The sequence below is a fragment of the Cygnus atratus genome, chromosome 5 (genome assembly GCF_013377495.2).
Source record: "Cygnus atratus isolate AKBS03 ecotype Queensland, Australia chromosome 5, CAtr_DNAZoo_HiC_assembly, whole genome shotgun sequence".
Classification (NCBI taxonomy): domain Eukaryota; kingdom Metazoa; phylum Chordata; class Aves; order Anseriformes; family Anatidae; genus Cygnus; species Cygnus atratus.
Genome location: NC_066366.1, coordinates 47,463,100 through 47,490,212, shown reverse-complemented (window position 1 = coordinate 47,490,212; position 27,113 = coordinate 47,463,100). Strand labels below are relative to the sequence as shown.

Below are 27,113 nucleotides of genomic sequence, written 5' to 3'. Positions count from 1 at the left end.
AAAGCCAGAACAAGCCAGCCAAAACAAAGAAACATGGCCAATGGGGAAACAATGCAGTTTTGGATCCTGAAAGTACATGTACCTGCTTGGATGCTTTAGTCTCTATAGCTGTATTCATAAAAATCATGAAAGTGATGAATGACCTCGAAGCTCAAAAAAAATCAGTCTAATCTTCTAAAGAATGTCAAATAAAGGTTAAGGATAATGAAGAGTTTTGTTAGACTGGGCATCTAAAAAGAAGTAATAGTTTCAAGGCAAGATACAACATGGAATTATAAAGGGCTAACTGTTTTGTAGTATAATCAACCTGTTCATACAAGCATTGCTTATACAATTGTAAGACTGCAGATGATATTTCAATTTAAAAAAAAATATCAGTATCTACACTTTTTACATTCATAGGACAAACATTGTAAAAAGTCAAAGGGGAATTTGCCTCGGTACTTGCTTGAATTATAGGAATCTGGGTTGTATCAGAAGGAGGTTTACCTGATGAGGTAGAACTGGCTGCTACAGTCGCATCTAATCCCTCAGTAACCACTCTGAACTGCTTGCAACAAGCTCTCCTCCCTGCTGCTGCCACTCTTGTTTCAGAGAGGAATATAATTGTGCAAAGTGTTGGGCTCCCAAACAATTTCTATCAGACTCTTGTGTCCTGGGTGCCAGCTCTGATGCCCTTGCATCTTTAGAACTGTTTGGTACTCCTTGGGCAATGCATCTCTGGCAGTCAGTAGCTAAAATTAAGATCTCATTTTTTATTATTTCATCAATCTGAAGCCCTCATTTCCAGTTAATTTCTCAAGCCAATATTCTACTGTTCATTTTGTGTGGTTTGTTTTAATGGTAGTTCTTTTTGTTTATTTACTGAATTTTCAAAAAAAAAAAACCCACACTTTAATAAAGGTGAAGATGCAACTAATTTAGTTACTTAAAGGTACTCAATACTGGTGCCTTTACCTCCAGTAGCTGACCATAATCTATCTCCTTGCATTAAAGGAGATTTAACTGTAATTGCAGTCCTCTCCAACTAAATACATACTGAATTATTTTTCACTCTACAACATTGCACAGTACACACAGTTCAGGTCCTGCACTTCTACTCACTGATCATAGGAAAAATGAACAATGGCTTACCTATAGCAGCACTTCCCAATTTGGACTTTCCACCACCAGTCCTTGAATTGTGCATGCTCAGTGGCAAGGGCTGCCAAATCTAGAGCCTTCCAAAACAAAGCCACCACCTTAACATTAGTGCCTTCAATGTTTATGCAAACAATCTTGTGCAAAGACTTTTGTAAAGAGAAAATTCTGAACAAACAGTCGTGGCAAACTCAAGGAAGGTGCACTGCTTTATGGTTACTCTTTTTACAGTTGAAAAGAAAATGTAATCCTTATAGCTTATAGTAATGAAAGAGAAAATACAAAATTAGTTTGCTTAGACTTATAAATTGTGGCTTCAGAATATACAGAGCATTTGTGTGAGCCAACACACTTTTTCCAAGCCACCCTTCCTTGTTCACTAAAAACTGTTGAAAACAAGTAGAAGTATACTGAAATAAACAAATCAGTTCAGCCAGTCTGAGATACTGAAGAAATTGTCATCTCATTGCTAGTATCAGGCTGCCTCTACTTCTGGGGACTCTCAGATATGTACAGTTGGAAATACTTCTTCCTTTAAAAGCCTGACATAAAAATTATTCTACAATAGATAGTAAAAATAGATAAATATTCTAAGAAATAGTTAAGAGGGTGGAAGTCTAAAACCTCTTCCATCTGGTATATCAGAAAAGTAGGCATGCTAATCAATGTGCTGCCATTGGCTATTGCAGACACAATCTATGGCTTTTCGTGCTTTCACTATAATTTCTAAATTCCTGTTAAAACAAATTGATGTGTTTTCTGTACCAAAACCTATCAAAGAAGCAATTGTTAGTGTTTACTTTTTGAAAATACCAGTTTCTCCCAGAACATATCAGTCATGCTACATGTTACCTCTATTTCAGGGATATCAACATAAAAAGTCTTAAAGTCTTTAAAGCAGATTTTTTTTTTTATAACAAAGAACTCATTTTCTTTATTTTCATGAACATTTTGCAGACCACAGAAATCAGAAACTTGATGTCTATTGGGAACAGTATAGAAGAGTTCTGTGTGCTGGCCACTCTGTGGCATAGGAATCAATGGTTTCCAGGAAAAAAATCACACGAATACTTGAAATATGTCAAAGAGCCCAATTTAGTGATATCTAACTCTGGGCTTGATTCCATTTCTTCCTGCTAGCAAAATGAGGCTGCAAGTAATCGACAGGTGTAGATCGGATATAGCACAGCAAAGTCAGCGGAGCTACAACAACTTACATAAGTTGTTCTATTTTGGCTTTGTGAAAAAGAGTTATTTTTTCTACAGCAATTCAGTTTAAGGAGTTGCATTTTGGTGTCCTCAAAAGAAAGAGACAATTGGCAATCCCAGCTTCTGAGACAGGAGAGAAAAAAACAAGGAAGGTTTACAACTCTGAAGTCACTATCTGATCCAGGTGTGTGGTATCCTTGAAATCCTCAGATGACAGAGCTTATCTGGGCTGTCTTTTGTTTCTTAATAACTTTGCAAATTGCACAGCCAGGCCCCTGGAAACCACAACAGTCATGCAGAAAAAGCTTGCTTCACGATAGAAATTACATTTCCCTTCCAAACACTTTCACCTGAAAGTATATACACAATTTTGTCCCAGTACAGTTCACTGGGAAAATTCTGGAAAACAGCTGAAATTGAAGTATCACTTACTTTTGTTGTGTTTTCAAATTTGTTTGCATTTTCAAATGTGTAAAGAATGTGTGCATCTGTCAAATACCACACTCGTTTCTAATGGGGCACAAGTAGTCATAGAAAATGAGTAAGAATCCTACTGCAAATTATGTACTTCAAAGAGCCTTCCTTAGAGTGCTCTGATGACAAGTATTCAAGGAGAAGGACTGAATTTCAAACAGCCATTCCTTCTGTAGCTATACACTCAGCTTTCTTTCTGGTACCCTAATTATTTATGAAAACTATTTTATGTAAGGCTAACAATTCTGGCTGCTCTTAGAGAGTGGGAACTAAGACTGCTTCAGGCTTTGTAGACTGTAACATCAGCACTTTTGCTGTTGGTGCAGATCCTGAAATCTTACTGGGATGTTATTACTAGCATCCAGAAACAAAACATAACTTAATTTTGAAATTAATTTCTGAAATTAAGTAAATCCTGGTTTTATACTTTTCTGTTAAGGCAATAGAAAAGGAATAGGAACATCCTGTTTCTGATGCTTTACATGCAATACAAATTTTTAATTCAGAAATACTACAAATGTTATCAACATTTCTAAAAAGTGTTTGCCTGAAAAGGCTTTGTGCATATCGGTGTCAGATTTCTGCACGTCAGACTTTCTGCTGGCATTACAACAAATCTTCTGACAATGTGGCCTTTGAAATGTTAGTAACTTGATTAAAACAGACCTTTAAAAGTCAAAGCCTTCACTGTGCCATGTCAATACCAACTGCTAGCATATTTAATGATCAGTTCGGTGCAAGATTTTTTTTAATTGCACAGTTTAGGTACAAAGCAATGTTCAATGTGCAGAGCAAGTTAATTGAAAAACAACCAATAAATACTAACAGTAATAAGTGTCCCAACTGTTCTGCACTCCCTTGACTGTCACTGTCCATGACTGTTCCAACTGTCCTGCATCACCTCCCTTACCCTGCTGGCCACCCCTCTGTTGATGCAGCCCAGGTTGCAGCTGGCCTTCTGGGCTGCAAGCATGCACTGCTGGCTTGTCTCGAGCTTTCCGTCCACCAAAACTCCAAGTCTCTCTCGGCAGGGCTGCTCTCAATGTGTCCTGCTCCCAGTCTATATCCCGTCTGGGATTGCCCTGACCCAAGTGCAGCACCTTGCACTTGGACTTGTTGAATTTGTGAGGTTCACGTGGGCCTACTTCTCAGGCTTGTGCATATTTGTGCAAAAAAACCCTACAGTAATAATAAAAATGTTCTTTCACAAAGAATTTATCAAACCTGTATTTAGCATGATTGTGAGCTGTTTTTATTTATTTTTATTATTACTCTCCTTAGCTAAACTGCGCTATAAATTAAGACTTCCAAATCATCTACCATCTATAACTCAGTATGTATAAAACAGCTTGTAGGGCTGCGGTAATTTACTATGGTTTTGCAAAATCAAATTCTCTCAGCAATTGTTATTGACTAAATTCTTGTTTGTAGACAAACTGACATTGGATAGTTTATAAAACAGCTGAATAAATGACATCAGCCAATTTATTTTGGTGAATGTCTTCTGGACTTCAATAGTTTGTAAACCTAACATAATTCTATTATAAATAGATTTCTATCAGAGAGTGTAAAGGTCAGAGTATTACAAAGAACTACGGGAATATCACGGGTCATGATTTCTTGACCCAAGTATATATTGTACATTCTTTGCTCTTTCTCAAGACAAAGTGTGTTGTCATCATTACCCACCTATGAATAATGGCAGAATACAATGTCACAGCCTACTGCTGAAATAGGTAGAAGCTGAACTATTTCTGGACAAGTCTTTTACACTGCTCTGCTCTTATAACACGTAGCCTGTTAAACAGCATTTAGAAATACTCAAGGAACATAGAAAGTCAGTTATTAAGTGTATGCCTTCAAAAGAGAACAAGTCAAGAACAATAATGGATAGGGTAATAGGAATTTCTTCAGAGAAGTGTTTAATTTTTCATTAAGTAAGATGAAAGAATTTTGAATGCATTTTCAAATGCTGAATAAGCTCAGTGCTTCTATCTTCTTCTTCTGTCTCCAAGTTTATGATAACTGATAGATTATAGATATATTTACTTTTCATTTGAACTGAGTTCCTAGCATTGTTTGTGCAGCTGAATGCATACTGATTAATGATATTCCTCAACTGAAATTGCTAAGGCTTTTTTTTTTCTTTCTATAGACTGGCTGAATACTAAACAGAAGCAAAATAATAAAACTGCCTTTGCTTTTTAAATAATAATGCAGACGAGAACAGTACAGACTGTTCCAGATCTGCACATTGACAAAGGAACAATATCCTCACTACTACTTTTGTGTTTTATTTATGAAACTGCAGGAACTGGTCTTCCAATTTTACCCATGAAGAAAGCCTGCAAGTAGAGACTTTTCCATCTACACAGTCGCTTTAAGTCAATTTCCCAGGCTTTGATCTAATAACTTCCAAGCTCTTTCATCTCATCTTGTGCAGAAAAGTGTTTCGTACAAAGATGGAAGAGATGTCACAGAATGTTGGATGATCAAGAGAGATCCAGATCAACTTTTAAACTGTTAACATCTCTGCTGAATCCAAATCAACTGAAATCTTTTCAGGGAGAAGGAAGAAAATGAATCAGTGAAATGCCTTTTGTTGGAAAGGTGAATACACAGGTTTGACACAACCAAGTTTAAGCAAAAATTATTTTTTTTATTTTTTTCTTTAAGAAAAATGAATGCAGATGAGATTCAAAAGGAAGGAAGAACAGTTTGGAGAACAGAAATATATTGAAAATGGAGGAAAAGAGGAATAAATGCAAGCAAGAGAAAACAAACTGAAGAGTCACAAAAAACCCTCTTCAGAGAAACGCATTACAATATAAAGGCACCTTGCACTGCGAACTGTGACTTTTTTTTTTTTTTTTTACAGGATGCTACCTTTAACCAAAAATGTAGATCTCCCTCTCATTACTCAATAAACAGTGGTGACTAAGCTGACATTTCTTTGTTTAGAGATTTATTCAGGTGACTAGGGTGCACATAAAACCATAAGCAAAACTTTCCTGTAAGACAGTGATCCTGAATTCTGCAGCAGGGTTTTCAAAGAACATGCAGTATAGGGTAAGAGTGTTTTACAATTTTTTTGCTGGAGTGCTTGGAAATCTGCTTGCATTTTATGTAATGATCTGTCCTGTCTGGGGATCCTGCATATCCTCACAGTGTAGCTAGCATGCTGTGACCTATTCCTTGTGAACTGAGTTATCAGTAACAAACGACATACATTCTAGTTATTAGAGACATAGAAAACAAGCCCTTCATGTTCAGTATCAGAATATGTAAATAATAATTGCTATTTCTCTCTGACGTGTTTGACACTTGCACTTACTGGTTCAACTACATTTTGGATTAACAATGCATTGCAATTCAATCCTCTTAGAAGAATGCTATACAATAAATTGACAGTGTACAACTTTAATCATTTGATACTAGATTAAAAGCTTCACATAGTGGTATATTTGGAAATGGTTCTGATCTATGTTGTCAATAACAAAATATTTTTGTGTGTTATTAACTGGCTGAAAATGATGATATCAAAGAAGCAGCTTGAAAGTGTAACTTCAGATCTAATCACACACCAGTTAGTAGTGCAGGACAAAGTTAAGTAACTGTTTAATCAGCTATGCACTATTGACACTACTACTATTGATACTACTCTCATACAAACTTCAAGCAGAAATTTTGATTCCATTTCAACTGGATGCATGTATCTAACATAGCAATGAAATATTTTGACTCTTTATTCATTCAGTAAACTAATTATTTCCCTTGGTAAGCTGCCAAAAAATTCCTGCAACCTTTATTTATTTATGAGAGTTTAAACAATACACATCCAAATTTGATCTTGCCCATTCAGTGCAATATCATATAAAGATCAGCAAAAGAAAAGCTTCAGACAGGGTAAGAGGGAAACTATATAACTAGGAAAACCTTTGGAGAATAAATCTTACAGACAATGGTAGGGACAACACGCTCTTTCCCTTAAGGGCACAAAACACCTCAGCTCTATGGAATTAAATTTCTAGCAAAACTGTCCAACTCCTATTGATATTTTATTTTTCACCAAAATTTTTGTAGTTTCACCAAATACATTTAATTTCTATTCACTCAAATACATAAGCATTATCTCAGTGGTTTCAAATGCCAAATTACGATCATGTCAAACACACTATTTTGCAAGGTATTTTCACCTTCTTCTCGTAATAGACAATCTTTTCACATGTATCACTTTATATTAGGCCTCAGGTACTCTGAACTTTCAAGACAGCTCAACAAACTGGTATGTGGTACTGCTCAGACTCCAGTAAAGTATTTAAAGTAAATTCTGTTAAGGTGAAATAATTAAATATGGGGATCTTACCATGTTGACAGATGAGGGATCTAACTTAACAATGTTATAATGCTTTGCCTCTCAAAAAAGAAAGCAATAAGGAACATATAGGTATGTGCACATTACCTTACCTGTAGAAAGGGTTTCTTTCTCTTACACAATTTCTAATGCTTCACTTCTGCACGGAAATGTGATGTACTACTTGGATCCTTAGTTTAGCAGAATATTAACAGTAATAACGGACTGATACTTAATAAAAACTGGTAATGGAAAGTATGAATTACTCACAATTTTTATTTCATTTTCATGGTGAAAAATATATTCGAACAATGCCTGTCAGAAGAATATTTAAAACAATGTCATATTTGAAGATAAAAATTAGTAAATATTATCTTAAAGAACTTCAGAATCTTGATTACATTAGGCAGAAAGTAATTATTTGTGCAAGCAATCACATTTGCACATCAGAACTACTGACATTTACATTTCATTAAGACCCGAATAGACAAAAACTATACATTGCTACATTGTCATTACAGGAAAGCATTTTAATTCTTAATTTGCTGCAAGAGATTAGTGGAATTGTCTTTAATCATTGGTCTTTAAAGTCACCTTAAAAAAACAGCCATAATTTGAAAGTGAATGTAAATTTGAAAACCTGGTACCATTTTCATTACTTCTCAACTGTAAAATCAACAAGTTATCTAACAAAGACTTTTTGCAATGTGTAGATAGGTGCTTACGTAGAACTAAGTCTAATTACAGTAAACGTACATTTATTAGGCATGTAAGATGAGCAAATTCTGTCTTAGGAAAAAAAAAAAACTTTCTAAACCCTCCAAATTTTGAGATCTGTAAAGGAAGAACTGCCTTTTTATTTATAAATGATAAGTGCTAACAATATCACATTTGTGTAATTCCATGCCATAATAATACCAATAACAAACCATAATCATAGAAAAGCTTCAAGAAGTAATATTCATCTGCTGTGGTATGGTAACTGCTAGTGAGACCACAACTGCAAGGCAATATAACTTCATATTTGGCTATTCCTTTATAAAGCTAAGCAAGTAACAGCACCTTCTAACTGTTCTAAACGGGAATACAGAAGGGTACATGACAGCTAATGGAGGTAGCATTTGAAGTGAATATAATGATGCTAAAAGACAGTACATATTTAAAAGGAGACTGGAAGCCTCTATCCCCAGAAATGGATAAGGGTGTTTGTTAGTAACAAAAAGTGTTACTAACTTTTTGAGCAACCATATCCCAGCTCTTAATTGCTGCAAAATAACAAATTTTTCCTTAATTCATAGTATTCATTATTAAAAAAACTAAACATCCCTAGATGAAAACTTTGGCCCATGAAGAAAGAAAGAAAGAAAGAATAAGACAGCAATCCTGTAAAGCTTCCATGACTCCTCTGCCAGCTTTTCTCAAGCAAATTCTTAAAAGACCTACCTTAAGAAAAATAGAAATACTAATTATAATACTTTATATATATATATGTATAATAATAATAATATATATAATATAATATTATATATATATATAATACTAATTATAATACTAATTAATTGTCATGCTTGGTGAGGAAGTAAACCACAACCTACTTTTCTTCTACTTTTTTTTCAGAAAAGAATGTCCACAGAGTATTAAAATAAAGAATGATTAATAAAAATGCATTTATAGGAAGATTAGAACTAGACATTTATTTATCGGGTGTTTAGAAGTGAAAATAACAAAATAACAGAAAATAAAGAAGTGGCAGTACAACGTCTCCTCTAGTGCGGTAACAAGGAAGCATTCACTAAAAGTGAGTAAATCTAAAAGTGCTAAAAAGGATATCTTCTTGGATGGCTGGCATGAGGAATTTACTGTGGCTATCTATAGGCCCTGACCTTCAAAGATTACTGAACATTCACTTGGACAAAAATATCTAGAGTTATCTTAGTAACTCTATTAAAAATCCACAAGCTAAAGAAGATAAAATTTCCTGTTTCATAGCATAAACTAGTTGCCAACTGAGATTTAATAGAGGCTATCTCTGGGGACAGGTTATATCTCTTATGTCTGCTGTGGCACTGCCTGCAATAGTCCTTAACGTGGCTGATGCTAGCTTCAGTCACAGACTAGCAACTTAGCAAACTTATTTTGTCCATTCCTTTATACTTCAAGAATTAGGAAGACATAGTCAAACAATGAAAAAATAGATAATCTAATGTGAAAGGAGATGTGATAAGTATATTTTTCAAACATAAGGAAGAAGCAGGTAGGAGGATTATATACCAACATGAATACAAAGGCTAATTATGTGAGTTTAATAGTTGCAAGATTTATCATCTTGTGCCCTCAGAGAGGTGACAGCTCAAAGAGTTTTAAAACTTTAATCAGTGCTTCTCAACACAAAGTGCAGCCTGCAGTCTCAGCTCCTGCTTTGGCTTTAGCCGTAATGATGTCTTGTTTTACAAAAAAAGAAAAAAGAAAAAAAAAAAGGTTATAAATCCATGTAGCTCCAAATTTAAACTTAGAACTTACATTCTGTATGAAACATTAATGTCATACCGTATTAGCTTCATAATACTGACAAGTACACTTGCTGCCTATGGATGTTTCCATGAGGACTGTTGATTTATATTTTTTGGCCTAAGCCTCTTTTATATGAAATTGAAGGACAGAGCTACTCTGTCTTCCCTGAAAACTCTAATTAAAAAAATGTTTAAAATATCTATGTCTTGCATTCCTGAGAGCTGTTGCTGAGAATAAATGTTTCACCTGAAAGCAAACCTACCTATTTAAAAACTATACAGAGTTATCAAAAACAAAATTGGAAGCTAGCTGTCTTTAAGGAGAAGAGCTAAGCCTGGTTTCATAGGGATGTGTCTCATGTTCCTTAATCCTCCTTGGGTTTCTCACATTCTCTCTATTTCATAAGCTCTAATTGGTTTAGCATAGTTGTGTGCTGACGTATTGGTGACAAGAACATAACTGGACAAAACGCGTGCAGTTTTTTTCAGAACTGACTTGTAACTGCCCTCAGTGGAGATGATAGTCCTTCATTATCTAGCCAGGCTCGAACTTACTGTATTCGATTATCTATTCTTCTGTTTAGTTTGGTTAAGAGGCCAAGGGACAGAAATGTAAGAAGGGAGTAAGGAATGAAGTGCAATCACACAAAACTTATTTTCTTTGAAAACCACATTGAAAAGTAATGCATAAGTCCCAATCAGGTTTTAAAAAGCATCTTGAAAAAAAAATCAAAAAAAAAAAAAAAAAGGAATTTGCTAATCATTTGTGCAAAGTTATTAACTAAAGTTTTAGACTGGGGGAGATAACTTCCACCAGCAGAAGATGAGGTACTACCAGTCTTCTAAAAGTGTTCATTGCTACATTTCTCAAAACAGATTGAATACACATGGGTTCTATCACTTCTGTGTTGCCAGTTAAACAAAACTCCTGAGAGTCTGTCCAATAGTGGTTTGATACCTCATGAAAAATGAGTTGTTGGTCATAACCCAACATTAATTTTCTGTGAACAACATATGCACTGAAAACATATTCGTCTATATATAACTGGTCGTATTGGGGAAAGATTCAACTGAAAGGTCACGCAGAGAAATCATTACCCAACTTTTAGGTCCCTTCCACTCAGAGCTGAAAACACAAGTTGGGCAGATGGCCTCAGTTTCAATGGCTGTCAATCATAAGATCTAAATTGAAAATGAAATGAATTCTGAACAAAAAAGATGAAATCTTTTTGTATAAAAAAGACTTTTAACTCATAACATAAAATCAAAGAGAAAAATCCAAACCAGTTGAACTTTTTTAGGTCAGGATTGCCATCGCTTGCATTTCTGGCCAATCAGATGTGTTCTGCTGTTTCCCCTTCCCTTTTTTTTTTTAGTTGCCCTTCATCACTCCTATACACACAGTTCAAGGCAATTTACTATTGGAGTATTTTAGTATATACATAGGTTTTTGCTACCTTATACTTTCAAAATGACTGCTTCACATATATTTTCCATTTCAATTCTGGTAACCCCTGTTAGTAGACAAAAGACACGTAACACACTACTTTTATGAAATTTGTATCTTGAACACAGTTCATCATTGTTTCTATCCCCAATCTTATGTATACCATCATTAGAATGATGCTAGAAAATTAGAAACAGATATCAGAATTGTAACCAAAATAATTACATACCTTTGCCAGTTTGGGTTTTTCAGCATATTTTGCTAAATTCAGTCGAGACAGATTTATGAAAGGGCCATCTGGATTTGTTATCATTGAAGCCTGAAGGGGAGAAACAAGTTTTTAAGTGGGAAGATCCCCTACACTTTTCCTGAAAATGTTCAAAATAGTAGCAATATGCCAAAAAAAATGAAACAATACAGTTTTAGATGCATTCATCTGCTTCGCAATAGGGATTCATCTTAATTTCATCTTTTCTGAAAGTGAGGAATCTGTCCTACTCCCATACAGTCCCTGAAAGAGGTTGCATTAATTACCTTCTGGAACTACCTTTTTCTTCCCTCTCTCCACTTCTTCCATAATGTGCCTAAGCATGTAGCTTACACTGTTAGATGGACTGAAGGCAGGTGGGATACATAAAAGATCTTCAAGAAATATTTAGGGAGATCCATTTGTACCGATGATATTAAGAACTTGCCAATAACGTGCTACTAATCAGTATTACACATTCATGCCTGTTGCAGTGTATTAATTTTGACAATAGAGAAGAATAAAACTCGTACATCTCATTTTCTTTATCTTCTGAAGTAGTAGAGGCTGAGAGATTAGTAATTGCTTTGCAGTAAACTGAAAATCTTACAGGTTCCGGCATACTTATGGTGAAATCATGTCATAGTCTTTTCATGGTCTTCAGTGAATAAAAATCAGTCTCAAAAAACTTGTGAATTTGTAAACTTATATGAATTTTTGTGAACTTGTGGATATATGTACATTTTATCCGTGAACAGACTAGCAAACTAATGAGGTAGCATTTTCAAACTTGACTTTGAAAACAGTTTAAACAAAATATTAAAAATACTGACCTCCCTCAAACTTGAGTTTAGATGCAGCTTTTAAGTTAAGTACAATGTCACTGTGCTATGATTGAGATGCTTTCTAAGAACAGAGTCAAGCAACCTACCGTTCCTATCCTGACAGATCTCCCAGAAGCACTAGTAACTGGACGAGCTGTGAGAGCTGTTCGAGGTGTTTTTATAGCCTGTTCCATAGTACTTGGCCGTCCACTTTGTGTACTGGGTCTCACGAATCCTGTAATAGGTCTTCCTGACTGAGTTACTGGCCTGAAGATGGTAAGCACATTAACCTCACGTCAAATGATATTTACTCATAGAGAGTTTAAACACTTATATTGGAAGTTTCATTTTTATGACTTAAATTTAGGATTTGCTTATGTGCAACAAGTCACATTTCAAAAAAATAAATTATCACGTACCTAACAGCTGGGCTGGGGCCTGCATCTTGGCTAGTTCCAGGGACTTTCAAAGATGTTCCTGGTCCTATAAAATAAGAGCATTGTTCACTTCATCTTGAGATACTACACCCTTGTCCAAGGGGCTTTAAAAATGCCTGTGTCTTACAATAAACTGGAAATTTCTTGGTTCAAACTGGAGAGACATTGTACTAGACAAAGAAGACAAGAAGAAACAAAACTGCATTGTACTACTGGTAAATTGTCGGATTATTGCAAGAAAGATGCCATCATTAACATGGGAAAAAGTAATCTTCTGTAGATTACTCCTCTAGTTCTGTTTCTCTCTTCACCCTTTCTCTGTAGATGGTAAAAATGTGCTGTTTCTCCTTCCTTTTCCCCTCATATATCCTACAGATTTCAAATGTCTAGTACCTGTACACTAGAACCTGTACAACATCCATTTCACTGGATTTTAAGTTATCATTTGAGTCCTTCTCTACAGTGAAGGCAAGCAATATTGCCTTTGCGCACATACCACAACAGACTGTCTTCTCAAGAACATCTTAGGATAGTGTTTAAGTAAGAAAGGCTATTGGAATAATGAGATCAAGCTAATTTAAAATGGTATATTTTCTACCTGGGATTCAAATACTGTCCAGGCTTCATCAAGTAAGCCACAATCTTCAGCCACAGGACAGATATGTCATGTCACTAGATCATGTAGGACCCCCATCCACAATTTAGAGCATAGTAAATTTCAAACTCATTTATATCTAAAGGTAATCAATGTAAATACTGAATTGGTTTGGGCCCAAGCAAACAAATAGAGGGTCCCCCTTTTCACAACTTTCTGTTTTGACAGTGGATCATTAAGAATTACTAGTTCCTGAATATATATCACTTTTACTGACATTTTATTATAATCATTTTTCCTAGCCTTTTACGAGAATGTCTAAGATAAAATTTTAAAAATTTGGTTAAAAGTAAGATATGATATCTACATCTGCCTGTCTGTCCACCACTTGCTACTATGTACAGACGAAAATGAGATTTAAGTTGAAAAAGGTAGTTCTTGACTAATCTCTGTTGCTCCCATACTTATTTTCTAGGTACCTGTAACAGCTCTTATTCCAAACACTTCCAAGAACTGAAGTTATATATTGACAGCTAGACAGTTTCCTGCCTTCTTTTTTTCCCACAGTGTAACCCCCCATGTTTGCCCTTTCTTCAGTCTTCTCTCACTCTCCCACCCTCAAGATGTAATTATCTCTGAGACACTATCATTCCACTATTTAAGTAAGAACACGAATAGACTTGTCCAAATTGATAACCTCTAACTCAATCTAAATAATTTCTAGTTTTCTTAAACCAAGCTGATGTTAAGCACCTCTGCCTCTAATATTTTAATAGCCACCTGGCTACTAACCAGCTGTATTTAAAGATAAATAATTTAAAAAAAGGTATTAACCATGATCTCCTTGGTAAATCCATTAAAATATATTAATGAGGCTGAAATAAGGACCAGAACTCAGGATTCTCTCTCTTCTGGCTAGCCACACTTAGGCTCTCTGTTGCTTATGTGCTCTTTGAAATACTGTGAACCTTGAATTTTTCACTCCACAACAGAAAGGGTGGACAGTCCACCAAGCAGAGTTTCTAAGATGGTATCTAGGGCATTTTTCTTTCTTCTGAGAAATGGACAAAGGGCTTTCAACTTTTCAGGCTAGCAAACAATGAACCAGTCTTCTATTTTCTCAGCATCTTTTTAAAATTATCACAGTATGATAAAAAAGAAGGCATTTAAATCCCTTTCCAGACATTTTTGTTTTGTGCTTTCATGTACTCGGAGAATGCTTACAGGATTTATTTTCCTTGATCTCACCCTAAGCAACTCAGTTCTGAGCCCTACTTTGACAATTGCAAGTGAACTAGCCATGAATAGGCATCAAGAGAAAACAGCAATTCATGTGCTCATTAGAAGCTGCTGCAGAATTTGAGAGCTTAATTTCAGCAGTCAGTGATGACTGCAGATGACTCCTTTAACTCCCTGGTTAATAAAATAGCTGTGATTATCCACAATGCCAATTAGTATGAGTTTCTGAAAAATATGTTGTCAAGGTAACACATTTTAACAAGACTACAACCTTAGCTGATAAAATTGATGGTGTTGAGTTCAAAGGTAAGAGACTAGGAACTTTCTGTAAAATATTAGAGTATTACAGGGTATTTTCATTAATAAACAAGAATGCTGGAAAATTAATACAGCAAAACAATAAGAATTTTAAAACCATGTAGAATACAGATTTCAGTATATATGCATGAAGAGGAGCCACAGAAAAGTAGTTGTTTCTAGTGGGCTCTATATAATTAATTATTTAATGATGCAAGAGAGAGATAAATCATTATTAAGATAGTTCTGTCAGGAAACTAAGATAGGGACAGATGAAAAATTGAAGTGCAAGTGTAACTGATGTAGAAGAATTTGAACTGCTGAGTAAGTAAACTACAGACAATAGGAGTTGTACAACGGTCGGTATAACTACACATCTAAAAATCTTAAAATGTTGTAAGCTATAATGAGAGTGGGGGAGGATATCCTGACAGATTTGTCTCAGTAAAAGACCCCGAGTCAAGACCAACTACAGCTAACACTTTTTAACAGCAATAGAAAAAGCCCACATCCGTTCTTATTGTCACATGTAGAAGTGGAAGTGATACCTGTGCATACCTTTTATACAAGAAGTTTAACAGAAAAGTACTTCATTGGTACACAGTGTTGTGGTTTAGCCCGGCTGGCAGCCAAACACCACACAGCCGTTTGCTCACCCTCCCCCCTCCCTCTCCGGGATGGGGGAGAGAAATGGGAAAGTGAAGTCTGTGAGTTGAGATAACGACAGTTTATTAAGACAGGGAAAAGAATAACAATAATAATAATAATAATAATAATAATAGTATTAATAGTAATAATGTGTACGAAATAAGTGATGCACAATGCAATTGCTCACCACCCGCTGACCAATGCCCAGCCTATCCCCGAGCAGCCAGCCCCCCACCCCGGCTAGCCACCCCTATATATTGTTCAGCATGACGTCAGATGGTATGGAATACCCCTTTGGCCAGTTTGGGTCAGCTGTCCTGGGTCTGTCCCCTCCCAGCTCCTGCTGCATCCCTAGCCTGCTCGCTAGCAGGACAGAGCGAGAAGCTGAAAAGTCCTTGGCTTGGTGTAAGCACTGCTCTGCAACAATTAAAACATCAGCATGTTATCAGCACTCTTCTCATTCTAATCCAAAACATAGCACCCTGCCAGCTACTAGGAGGAAAATTAACTCTGTCCTACCTGAAACCAGGACAACAGAAAGTAAAATTAAACTGTAGAAGAAAACCATGTTTTCTACATGTGTCAGTGGACTGTTGTTTGGTTTGGTGACTACAACTGAAAAAGGATGTGGATAAACTGGAAAAGGTCAAGATGTGAGTTTCAAGACTCAATTCAACAATTAAAAGATAAACCTCAAAATGAAACATTCATTTAGTTTATCAAAGAAAAGATTACTGAATAACTTAATCACAGTTTTAGCTATTTACTCTATATACCTTTGAATATAAAGACTATACATATATATAAAAGGTATATTAAAAGGTATAAAAATATACCTTTGAAAAGACTTCATATCAGGCATAAAAAGTACACAAAGAAGCAACAGCTGAAGCCACAGTTGATAATTCCCACTAGGGATATGGCATACATCGATACAACCAAATTTAGTAATTTACTGAAGATTGCAGTCTTTCTCTCTGGAAAGATTTTATACTTTCCAATAAACTACATGCTATCTCAGGCACGTGTGGTAGATTTAAAGCATGAACAGCAAAGTCTTATTTATCTCAGTGATTTGGGAGTGCAGGTTATACTATCACAACAATTTTCTTTGTCTTCGAAATTTGTGACATGCTATCCAGAAAGTCACCTCTTTTTCAGTTTAAGTGTAGTATGAATGTATTTTTCCAGAATGCCCCAATTCTTAATAATATTCCTCAAATGATTTTTCTTGGCAGATGGTCTTTACCACAGGTGGCAAAAAGTCTAAGTGAAATTATTATGCTGTTTTGAGACAAATACATGTAATTAAATTATCAAAATGTATAAACACAATTTGAGTACTGCTTGACTGTATGTGACCAGGCATGTATTGAAAATTTTTCAAAATGTAATCAGATAGTTAAAAATATGCAGTTGCCTACTTCTATCCAGATAAGAAAAGCTTTTAATGATTCAAAAACTAGTTCTAATCTATGTCCAGTTCTTCCCTTAAATTCTCTGACATGGTAGGTGGTTGAGAGCTGTATCTAATAAGATGCATAAAAATTCCCATATGGACCATAATAGAGAAAAACAGCAAATAGAAATAATGCCAAAAAGTACAAAAGTAATGGAAGACTATAATGACTGCCTGCTTAGATAGGAACTGATGAAACTGAAAAGAGCTTCATGCAGGAAACAACGGCAGTGCTGAAGAAGTGCCCTGGAAAGCAAGAGAGGAAAACAAAGGGAAAAGCAGAAGAGAGCAAAAGCAGTTTAGAAAATGTTTGTGGGAAATGCTACAAAAGTCATGTCAGATTTGGCCAGACTGTTGCCTACAGTATAGGTATAGGGATGGGATTCATAGTACATCAAGGGCGTATTTTTCTTTTGTTTCCCACTAGAGAAGAAGCCAGAAATCAATGCACTGATGGAAAAGAGACAGCGAGTACAGAGATGTAGAGAAAAAGCTGACAAAACACTTTTCATCTGAATCCCTGGAAGATAGGCCTAAGCAGTATATCAAGATCATGTGGTCAATGCAATCAGAAAACAACTGAAAGCTCTTCTTGTAACAATAGCTAAAAGCCATAACAGATCACCCCAGTGTGTACTATTTTATGATAGATGACAATCCTGACCAAAACAGCTCCTGTTGCATCAGTGTACTTAAGAGAAAGTTGTTCTTACGTGCGACTTGAGCAATGGCGTTTTCATCTAGCATCATCTCTGCAATTCCTTCTTGATCCATATCGATTTCATCCACATACACCATTTCTGTCAAAGCTCGCATTTTCAGGCTCCAGGCAGCCTGAATAAGGATAAAGTACAAAAAGATAAATATCTTCAGGTCACCTATTAAATCATCTAAACAGCATTTTTGCCTTATTTTTTATTTATTTTATTGCTCCTTTCACGATTTTAATAAGCTTGAATAAGCTATTGATTCGAACAACTGGATATATCTGAGCATACACTATAGGTGGACCTAATGCTGCTCTTAAAATCCATTGCCTGACATGCAGGTCATAAGTGCAGCTTCAAGTGTGGCCCCAGCATGTTTGAGAAAGCATACGGGGAGCTCACACGTTCAAGTAGGCCCAGCAGGCTCACGCATTGCTTGTCCGATTGATCAAGGCAACGTGCTGGCAGTTCCCTGCTGGTCCAGCCATACGGTTGCCTGACAGAGGTGGAAAGGGGTACCAGACCTTAGACAACTCCTTTGGAGTGGAACAGGTAAAGTCCCTGAGTTTGGAGGACAGAATTTCATGCCTGATCAAAGTTATGACTAATTTATGTCACAGGCAACTGAGATCTTCTGCTTCTGAAGAAATCCTCAGCTACAAGTGCCATTCAAAACCCATTGCTGATGGACACCTTGTTTAAATTGGGATGGGAGAGGAAGCTAAGTAAAGCCACTATAATGCAAAGCAATGCCCTTCACAGGCACCTGTAGAGAAAGAAAACTGGAGGTTCAAGATACATTACTATAGCATTAAGTATCTAGAATTGATAGTCTTTAAAGAGATCATCTCAAACTCCTTTGTTCAGAGCATCAGCTGTAAAAACGTGTAAATGTATAAGCATCTCAGTTTGTGAGATTACTGGAGTACTTACTAGTGGCCTGAAATGATAAACTGCTACGTTAAATGTCCGGGGGAGCGATATGAGTAGTGTGGAAAGGCAAACATAACCTTAGACTACCTGACAACCCCATGTAGACTACAGAGATAGCAAATCAATGGGGAGAAAACAAACAACGCCAGTTGGTACTGAAATACCAACAAAATAAGCACAGATCCCATCACTTCCTTGATAATTAATATGCCTATAATGTACTCATATAGCTGGCATGCTAAAGGGAGCCACAAGATCAATCACTTATCTTCCTTCAGATATCAAACAGATCACACATTACCCAGGGTAAAACTCACTACTATCAAAATAACCAGATTTGCTTCTTTTCTGACAAGGTATACAACCCAGGCATCACTAATATTTGCTAAGGAAACATTTCAGAATAGAAACAGAATGATGCTACTCTTAATGAAACTGAAGGCCCAATACATGGCAACATCTGTTCTTTAAATAAGAGACAGAAGATTTCATAATTTAAGTCATTATGTAACGGGACATTTCTTATTCATCAGTTCTCAGACCATGCCTTCCTCTAACCTTACCTGATATAATATTTCTATGCAACTTTATAACTGCCTACCAAAAAGAAACTATACCTAAATATGTTGAAATATTTAACAATCATTTTCTTCCAAGCAGAAATAAAGAAGGCATTTAGGCAGCCAGTTCAGCTACAATCAGAAACCTTTGTTCAAGTAAAAAAAAGTAGCAGAGCAGGTTGATTTGAATCTAGGCCAGACAGACATAATCTAGATTTGCTTTATTATCTTTTAGTTTCTTCCTATGTAGTAGGGTGACAACCTTTAATTAGCATTGAAATTTACAGTTAGATGTTCAATATCCTTAACCGTCTTTCATTATTCTAGACAAGTAGTTAGTTTGTTGAATTTTTAACAACTTGAAGGTACTCTGCTTCTTTCAAAGACATGTATGTCTGAAGTCAACATAACCAAGTCTCTATTGAGAACATGCTGCAATTAGAGCTCTCAGTATATTCAAACACAGGCTAATAATTTCCTAACGGTTATAAGAAAAGCTGCCCATAATAATGATCTTTTTCTGGCAATTGAAAGTAGCAACTTCTCTAAGCTAATTGCTAAAACAGGACAGTTCTTAATATAGACATAGATATATTGCTCTGATTTTTTCCAATAACAAAGATCAGAGAACATGTTTTTAAAAGCAATGTTTCTTTGTGATTATCAGACATATCTGTCATGAGCAATAGGTTCCTTGGGCTGCTCTTCCAGTCTTAAGCTCCTAGTCTGGGGCTTCACAGCCAACAATAATCTTGAATATCATGTATTACTCGTTAATTAGACATCGGCCTGTAGATGATAGTATTGCCTGTAGCAATGCTTGTTATAGGACTTCTGATCAGAACAGCAAGAAAGAGAATGTCAAATTCGTTACTTAAGCTACAGAAACATGACCTTTACCTTAGGAGACAAGAAAATTTTGAACTACTTCAAAATTCTTAACTTCAAAAGTCTTTACTAATAACAAGACCCATTTGAAACAAAAGTAACATGTAGTTAGCTTTAGTAATTTACTATAGGACAACGCACAGCTTTTGCTCTGTGAAAACCTATAACGTTTTAATCTGAAACTAATGCAGAAGCTGAAAAACGTCAATTAAAATGAGTAAGAACAGCACTAAACTGGAAGAGCCACATTGCCAACAGCAAGAGGAAAGCTGACTTATGATCACAAAAGCCAAGAAAATAAATTCATACATTTCTGAGTAACCACATAAGGATATCATTGAGACCTCTATTTCGCACAAGTTTGTCTACTTGAACTGTTGTCTCAGATTCCATTTGTACCATCTGCTCCCTCTGTGCAGGATTGTATTGGGTTTACACAGCAACATTTTGGTAGCGGGGAGCTGCAGGTGTGGCCTCTGTGAGAAAAGTCCACAAGCTGCCCCATGTTAGATAAGGGCCAGTTCCAGCCATCTCCAAAGGGACCTGCCACAAATTTTATTCCGTACAACATAGAGCCTAAAAGATCAGACTGCAACAACCACCTTGAAACATAATCTTTAAAGCCAAGAAGATATCCAGCAGTATTTCCCTGAAATCATTTTGTATGCAAACAACTTACGTGACTTCATTGCAATTAATAGGAGACTTGTAAAATATGTTACTAACTGTGGGCTAGGGCTAAAAGAAGCCAAGATTTGCACGTTACTATCCTTCCCATTGCTGTAATCTAGTAGTAACATGGACAGAATGAACAATGCGTTACTCTCAGTCTTCCATTAGTAGAGCAAGGGATCATCACGCAGCTTCAAGATTTCACACTCTACACAAGGTAGGCAGGGAGAAAGAGCTGCAAGAGCAGGAAGGGCATGGGTAATAGCCCACCATTACACTGGATTAGATGAAACATGGAACAGCCCTAAGAACATAAAGGTTGTTCGATCTGTGAAATACACACTGGCTTTTTCCCAATCTTGCTAGCTGATGGAGGTCGTTTTGTTCAAGACAGATTCACTGTAGCTTTCAGAAGGCACTGAGCTACTGAACTGCTGAATAAAGCTGAAAAAATATATGAGAGAAATACATGTTTATTTCGTATAAAAGCTGCCTATTTAAAATACCCCTTATCAAAAGTAGTGCCTTACCAATGATGAAAAACAAGTTTATGCCATTAAGGTCTTAACAATGAAACAAGTATTATTCAGCATATTAGAAATACTTCCTAATTATTGCATCTAATGATTGTATTTAGGGAAAGAATTTTACCTCAAACACGGAGTATCCAGTATCAGGCTCCTGAAAAGAAAAGAAGAAAAATTGAAGAATGGAGACCGTAAGCAATGAAAAGTAAAAAACGAACACCCAAAGAATTATGAAATTAAATCAAAATACTTTGTGACCTCCTTATCTTGCAGAAACATTTTCTGACACTTATATCCAAATTTCCATTTTATTGCATTATCTCAATTTACAGACATTTCTGAGTTCAGCAATATTTTACAGAACAAAAGCAGATTTGCAGTAAGTACTTTTTTCAGATACCGCTTGCTTTTTTGCTGCTGTGGGATCATGTTGGCCAAAACTTAGATTAATATTACAGAATTACTAAACTGAAAGATGGTCTATTTTCATTAAAAAAAAAAAAAAAGGAAAATGCAAGCAAATTTATCGACAGTTAACTAGATGATTAAGCCATGCGCTTTAGAATCCCTGCACAATAAAATCCCTTTTTACTTGCTGGCAGTGCTGACACCGATATCACTCAAGTACATAAAGGAAATTTTCTTCACATGACAAAAGCTTTTTTTTTTTTTTGTACCTTTATGATGGAAGTGATGTATTTATTGCATACCAGACAGCAATGCTTTATGTACAGAAAACTTCAAATGAATGGCCTGTTGCACCATCCAATGAACTAACGAAAACACCAGCCTAATGAAGTTTACCTCAAACAGCTGGAATTTCCATACACTTGAAAACTTGAGGCGAAATTGAGTAAATAATAACAACAGGAAACATGGCTCTATCACCATTTATTGTGCAATTACCATATTTATATAGTATTTATATGTTTCTTCGGTGCTTCTGCTGTTCAATTGCAGGGACCCCAGCATATTACTTAGCTGTAGGGGGAAGGATAGGGAAGGTGGGAGACAGACATTACTTTCTCTACATCACCATGAATCTTCTGTAGAGTCTGATGATTTCTTTTCTGGTCCTAGAGGCATTGGTAAATTTCTTACGTATCTGGCCTTGTGTAAATCTACCACAGTTAAGCCAGCTATGTTCGATTCAATATAGAATCACAGGATAATTCAGAGCAGAAAGACACTTCAGGAGCTCTTTAGTCCAAAGCCCTGCTCAAAGCAATCTCTGCTGTGAGGTCATGTGAGGTTGCTTAGAGCTTTGTCCTGTCAGGTCTTGAAACCTTCCAAGGATGGAGATTGCACAGTGCCTCTGTGCAACCTGTTCCACTGCCTGGATATCCTTACAGAGAAAGGTTTTTCCTTATATCAAGTCAAAACCTCTTTCATTTCAGCTGACGTCTGTGGTCTCTCACTCCGTGTACCACTGCTGCTGTCTTTGCACCCTCAGAGTTGTACTAGAATGCTGTTATCAGGTCACACCAATGTCTTCTCCAAGGTGAACAACTCCAGTTCCCTTGGACTCTCCTTGCTCCATCCCCTGACCACCTCAGTGGTCCTCTGCTCCAATTTGGCAGCATCTCTTAAGGGGGAGCTCAAACCTGGATGTATTCTAGATGTCAACTAGTAAATGTCAACTACAGAGGTCAAATCACTCAGTCTACTGGTTACGTTCCTCTTAAATACTGCCCAGCACGCTGTTAGCCTCCTTTGCAAGCAGGGCACGCCGCTGGTTCATGCTTCACCAAGACAATGGCAAGGGCAGGCTCTTTCCTTTCCTGCATAGTATGAGACATGGTATACATATCCCAGTTTGAGATTCCCATTTTCACTCAGTAAATCCCAGGACAGCAGGTACCTGGAACACTAGTGATGTCTCCATCTTCCTTCTGTAGCACCCAGGAACTCCTATGAGCTTTTAAGCATCATATTTGGAATCATAAAGTTGTTCATCAGTGCTGAGTGCATAAAAGAGCTTATGAATTGAGTACCTGGAACTAAACTTTAATGGAGGGATTAATCTCAGCTGTCTGCGATATACCTGTGCTTGAGCAAGGCACTTAAATCACCTTCACATTTTAATCGTGTCTTATTAAAAGAACACGGAGTTCATTTAATATGTCACTTTATTTATAGTGTTTGTGTTCTACAAAACAAGCTGATCTAAGCAATAAAGAAAAGGACATTGAGATATTTGGGCTTGTATTTTACCCACCCCATTGTGTCCAAGTGTTACAGCACATATAGTGTACTAGAAAATGGTTTAAGAGCAGTAGGTGATCTTCCATACCATATGTGTTACAGCAACTAATGAGGGCAAGGTTAGGAACACCACGTCAACACTAACTCAGAAATGCCTTGATGTTACAGCTGTGTATCTTACTTCAGGCACTGTTCATTAGTTTAATAAATAAATAAATAAATGAAAATGAACCAATTTTGCCTATGTAGGAGCATTCATACTGCTAAAAATATTCAGAAAGCGACACCCCTCATCACTTAGAAAAAAATAAAGCTGACCAACTATACTTACTAAAATCACTGTTCTGTCTTAATTGTAGGTGTTAATATTTGGTGTACATCCTAACATAGTTTCTTAGATTTTGACAAAAACTAACCTAAGATCTTAAATAACCTTCAAGCAGGGGACAGAACCCTCTCATTAAAAACAAGATAGGAAAAACAGAAACTAAAATTAAAATGTTTTAACATAGGTGGATCCAGTAGCTGCTACTTGTGCAAGTAATCCACTGGAACTAGATTCAGAGTAAAGATTTCTTTGAGAGGATTAACAAATAGCATTGCCCTGTAAGCTTGTACCTCAAAACAAAAGGTCAAATTTATTCTTCATTTACACATATAAATCTCCTTTGAAATTAATAAGATTGTAAAAGCAACAAAGGAAGGATTTAACCCAGATCTCTAAATCCACTGAGGGCATTTTAAAATTAAAGTTAATGTGTAGAGTCAGTTAATTTTAAGAACAAAAATATTTACAAAAACTAAGTTTTCTGATGCTTACAGCCTTGAAAACAGAATGAAACAAGATTACATACCCTATGTTCTAAAAAAGCTTCACTTTACAATTTATTTCAGTTGAGTATGATTTAATACATGCAGAATATTAAAATCAGTTTATACAAAAATGCTCTTCAAGAAGAGCAGAAATGCAAAAGACATTACCCAGGAACAGTGACATTACTGTATGTATCAATGATTTTGATACATAAACTTAGTAATTACAGACTTTTGAACCAATAACTGATTTCAGTTAAAGATGCTTTTTCATATCAAGTTCCATGTATGTGAACATATACATGATACTTTTATTACGACCTTACAAAAAACAGTATGCAAGTAATAGTAGTTGAAAGTACACCCTGGGAGAAAAAAGGACAAATGAACAAGAGCAAATTCTCACAGCAGACAGTTAATCAAGTTAAAGGCAAGACATCCACTTTATGTCCATTAATTACATTAAGCAATTTATTTATTTTTTGTTACACTACAGCAGGCCTCGTACATTGGTGCTGGTTTACTGCCTTGAATCTGACATATGGAACACAAAGAAGAGTAATCAGATTAGGTAACTAATCAGGATGATCAACCGAGACAGCCATGGATTGTATTTCCTCTAGGTCATTCTATTACTATAAACATAGAAGACAACGCCTGCTTGGTTACAATAGGGAATAATTGAATTGAACACCAGTGCTCTGTGTGTTTGTATGCCCAAATGCTGGTCACAGAACATGCAGTTTTATCGATCTTCAGATAAGATTATTATTGCAAAAGTAAACTTCATCAACAAACTTAATATTCCTATTTTAAAATGAAGAAATGCACAAAATATTTTATATAAAAATATTTGTCTTCCACAAAATAGAACTCAGCAGGAGTTAATTATCATTCTGTCACAACCTTAACCACATTTTATTCAAGAACCCTTTAGGAATACATAACTGATTTTTAAATGTTTTGATTTCACTGATGTGTTTTATAAGCATGCAAGTTTATAATTGATTTGATATCGCTGCATAAGAAAATTCCTGATTTTAGCCCAGTTGGCTAAAAGGTCACCACCATACCTCTAAAAGCTTCTGATGCCTACTACATCTGATGACCAAGTTCAAAGAGAGTTCTACACCAATTAAGATAGCTTGTAAACATACATAAATGTAAGTATTAGATCATCAGTATACTTATTTTTCAGATCTTCAAATCATCTTTCTCTTACTGTGTTCTACAGAAGACACATCTGGAATACTAAGCTATATTTCTTAATTTACCACTCTCTGTACACATATCAGGATGTACTAGCCAAGAAAATTTGTTCCATTTATAAGTGCGACTGGCAAAAATACCTACTTCCTGGAGTATTGTAAAAAGCTGATTTCAACTGCTTGTAGCTTTGTGACAGTGTTGCTGTTGCAGCAGAGCAGAAGTGGTGATACCATTCAGCAGACCAGCTGACACGGCTGGGAAAAACAGGCTGTCAGACATACAGTCTTCTCTTTCAGGCATGACAACACTCAGATTATGTTCTGTTAGTCTCTTCTTTTACTTATTATCATTAAATCATGTCTTACAAGGGAGAAGGCTAGATGCCTGAGAATGAAAAAGTTCTGGTCTGTAACAGTCCCAGTTTAACTCAACCATTCCTGGGCGGGCATCTCTTTAAAGGATACCATCTCCTATGGCTTGGTTTGTACCATCTCCTCTAATGCTGTCCAAAGAAATGAATCCCTGCGCAGCGAGGGAAGCTACTGCTCTAAGATCCTTCTGTCAACTGGTTGCAGAGGTTGGGAGGCACATGCTTAGTGAAATATGGGACAACAGGATGAGAACAGATGGCACTGTGATTACAGCAGTTGAATACTGCCTTGTGGTACACAGCAGCTCGCTTAATCCCAACTTTCCGTGAGTGTTGTCATTTGTCTGTTTGCTTTCCTGGTGTCCACCATGGTATATCATGGGCCTGATTTGCAGAAATGCTCCCATTAAGGAAGACAGGATTTCACCATCAAATGTTTTAGAACTGCTATGTGCTTTTTAAGCACAATAAAATGGGTATTTCAGGTTAGGCACTGAAAATGATATACATACCTAGTTTTAGATGTTTCTCCAGGTTATACTAAAATAATAATTTAGTTCACATGAGCAGACAACAGCACCATTTTCCTGGTAGGCAGTTATAGGGGACGGAAATAAAGTTTGATCAAAATGTATAGCAACTACCAATTTCATTAACTCCACTTTCAAAAGTAAAACAGACTTGAGGAATCGAGAGTCAGTCTGCTTGAGTATGGTCCTGGATTCTTAATTAACTTTAAAAAAAAAAAAAAAGCAATCTTAGATCACTTTTATATTATTCACAACCACAGCAACAAAACTAATATGCTACCTTTAGAATACAGGATAACATAAAATGGTTCTCTTGCCTTGAGTATTCTAACATGTGCCACTCCCTTGAGTTCTTATTGCCTCAGTGTTAGAGTTTAGTATTCTTCAAAGATTTATAAAAGTAACAATTCTATTAAATGCAAAGTAAACACACTGCAGTATGTGAACATGATCCGTTTTTTCATTATGTTGCATTAAGTAGGTTCAAAATAGCTTGTAAGGTTTCAACTACATATAAAATACATTTGTGAGGCATATTACTATTTCCTTTCCTCTAGGCCTGAAGTACCTGAAAGCAACAGGCATTAGAAAGTAAGGAGCTGTAAGTGCAACAACACAGCTAGGGAAAAGACCCGCCAGGCTTTAAGTATGAGAAGCTGAATAACAAAATACAGGTGTACATGGACAGATAACCAATAGATATTAAGATTTTGTGTTGGTTACAATAAAATTCTACATCTAAAACATCATGAGAACAACTGACTGAAATAGAGAAATTCCATTCTATGTTAACTCTGCCATGAATGTTAAAACTATGTT

At 36.0% G+C, this 27,113-nt stretch overlaps 1 protein-coding gene across 2 annotated transcripts in view; it reads right to left on the bottom strand.

The window, feature by feature from the left end:
- Positions 1-27,113, bottom strand: part of TTC8 (tetratricopeptide repeat domain 8) — a 44,458-nt gene that overhangs the window by 15,963 nt on the left and 1,382 nt on the right. Inside the window, exons 2-8 of one of the 2 annotated variants that reach the window (XM_035539745.2) lie at positions 21,292-21,321; positions 17,594-17,714; positions 12,625-12,688; positions 12,313-12,472; positions 11,364-11,453; positions 7,448-7,492; positions 1,135-1,220 (exon numbers count right to left, since the gene is read on the bottom strand). In XM_035539745.2, coding sequence (XP_035395638.1) covers positions 1,135-1,220; positions 7,448-7,492; positions 11,364-11,453; positions 12,313-12,472; positions 12,625-12,688; positions 17,594-17,714; positions 21,292-21,321 — 596 coding nt within the window. The remainder of the gene's footprint in view (positions 1-1,134; positions 1,221-7,447; positions 7,493-11,363; positions 11,454-12,312; positions 12,473-12,624; positions 12,689-17,593; positions 17,715-21,291; positions 21,322-27,113) is intronic. The other variant, XM_035539746.2, reaches the window with a different exon arrangement.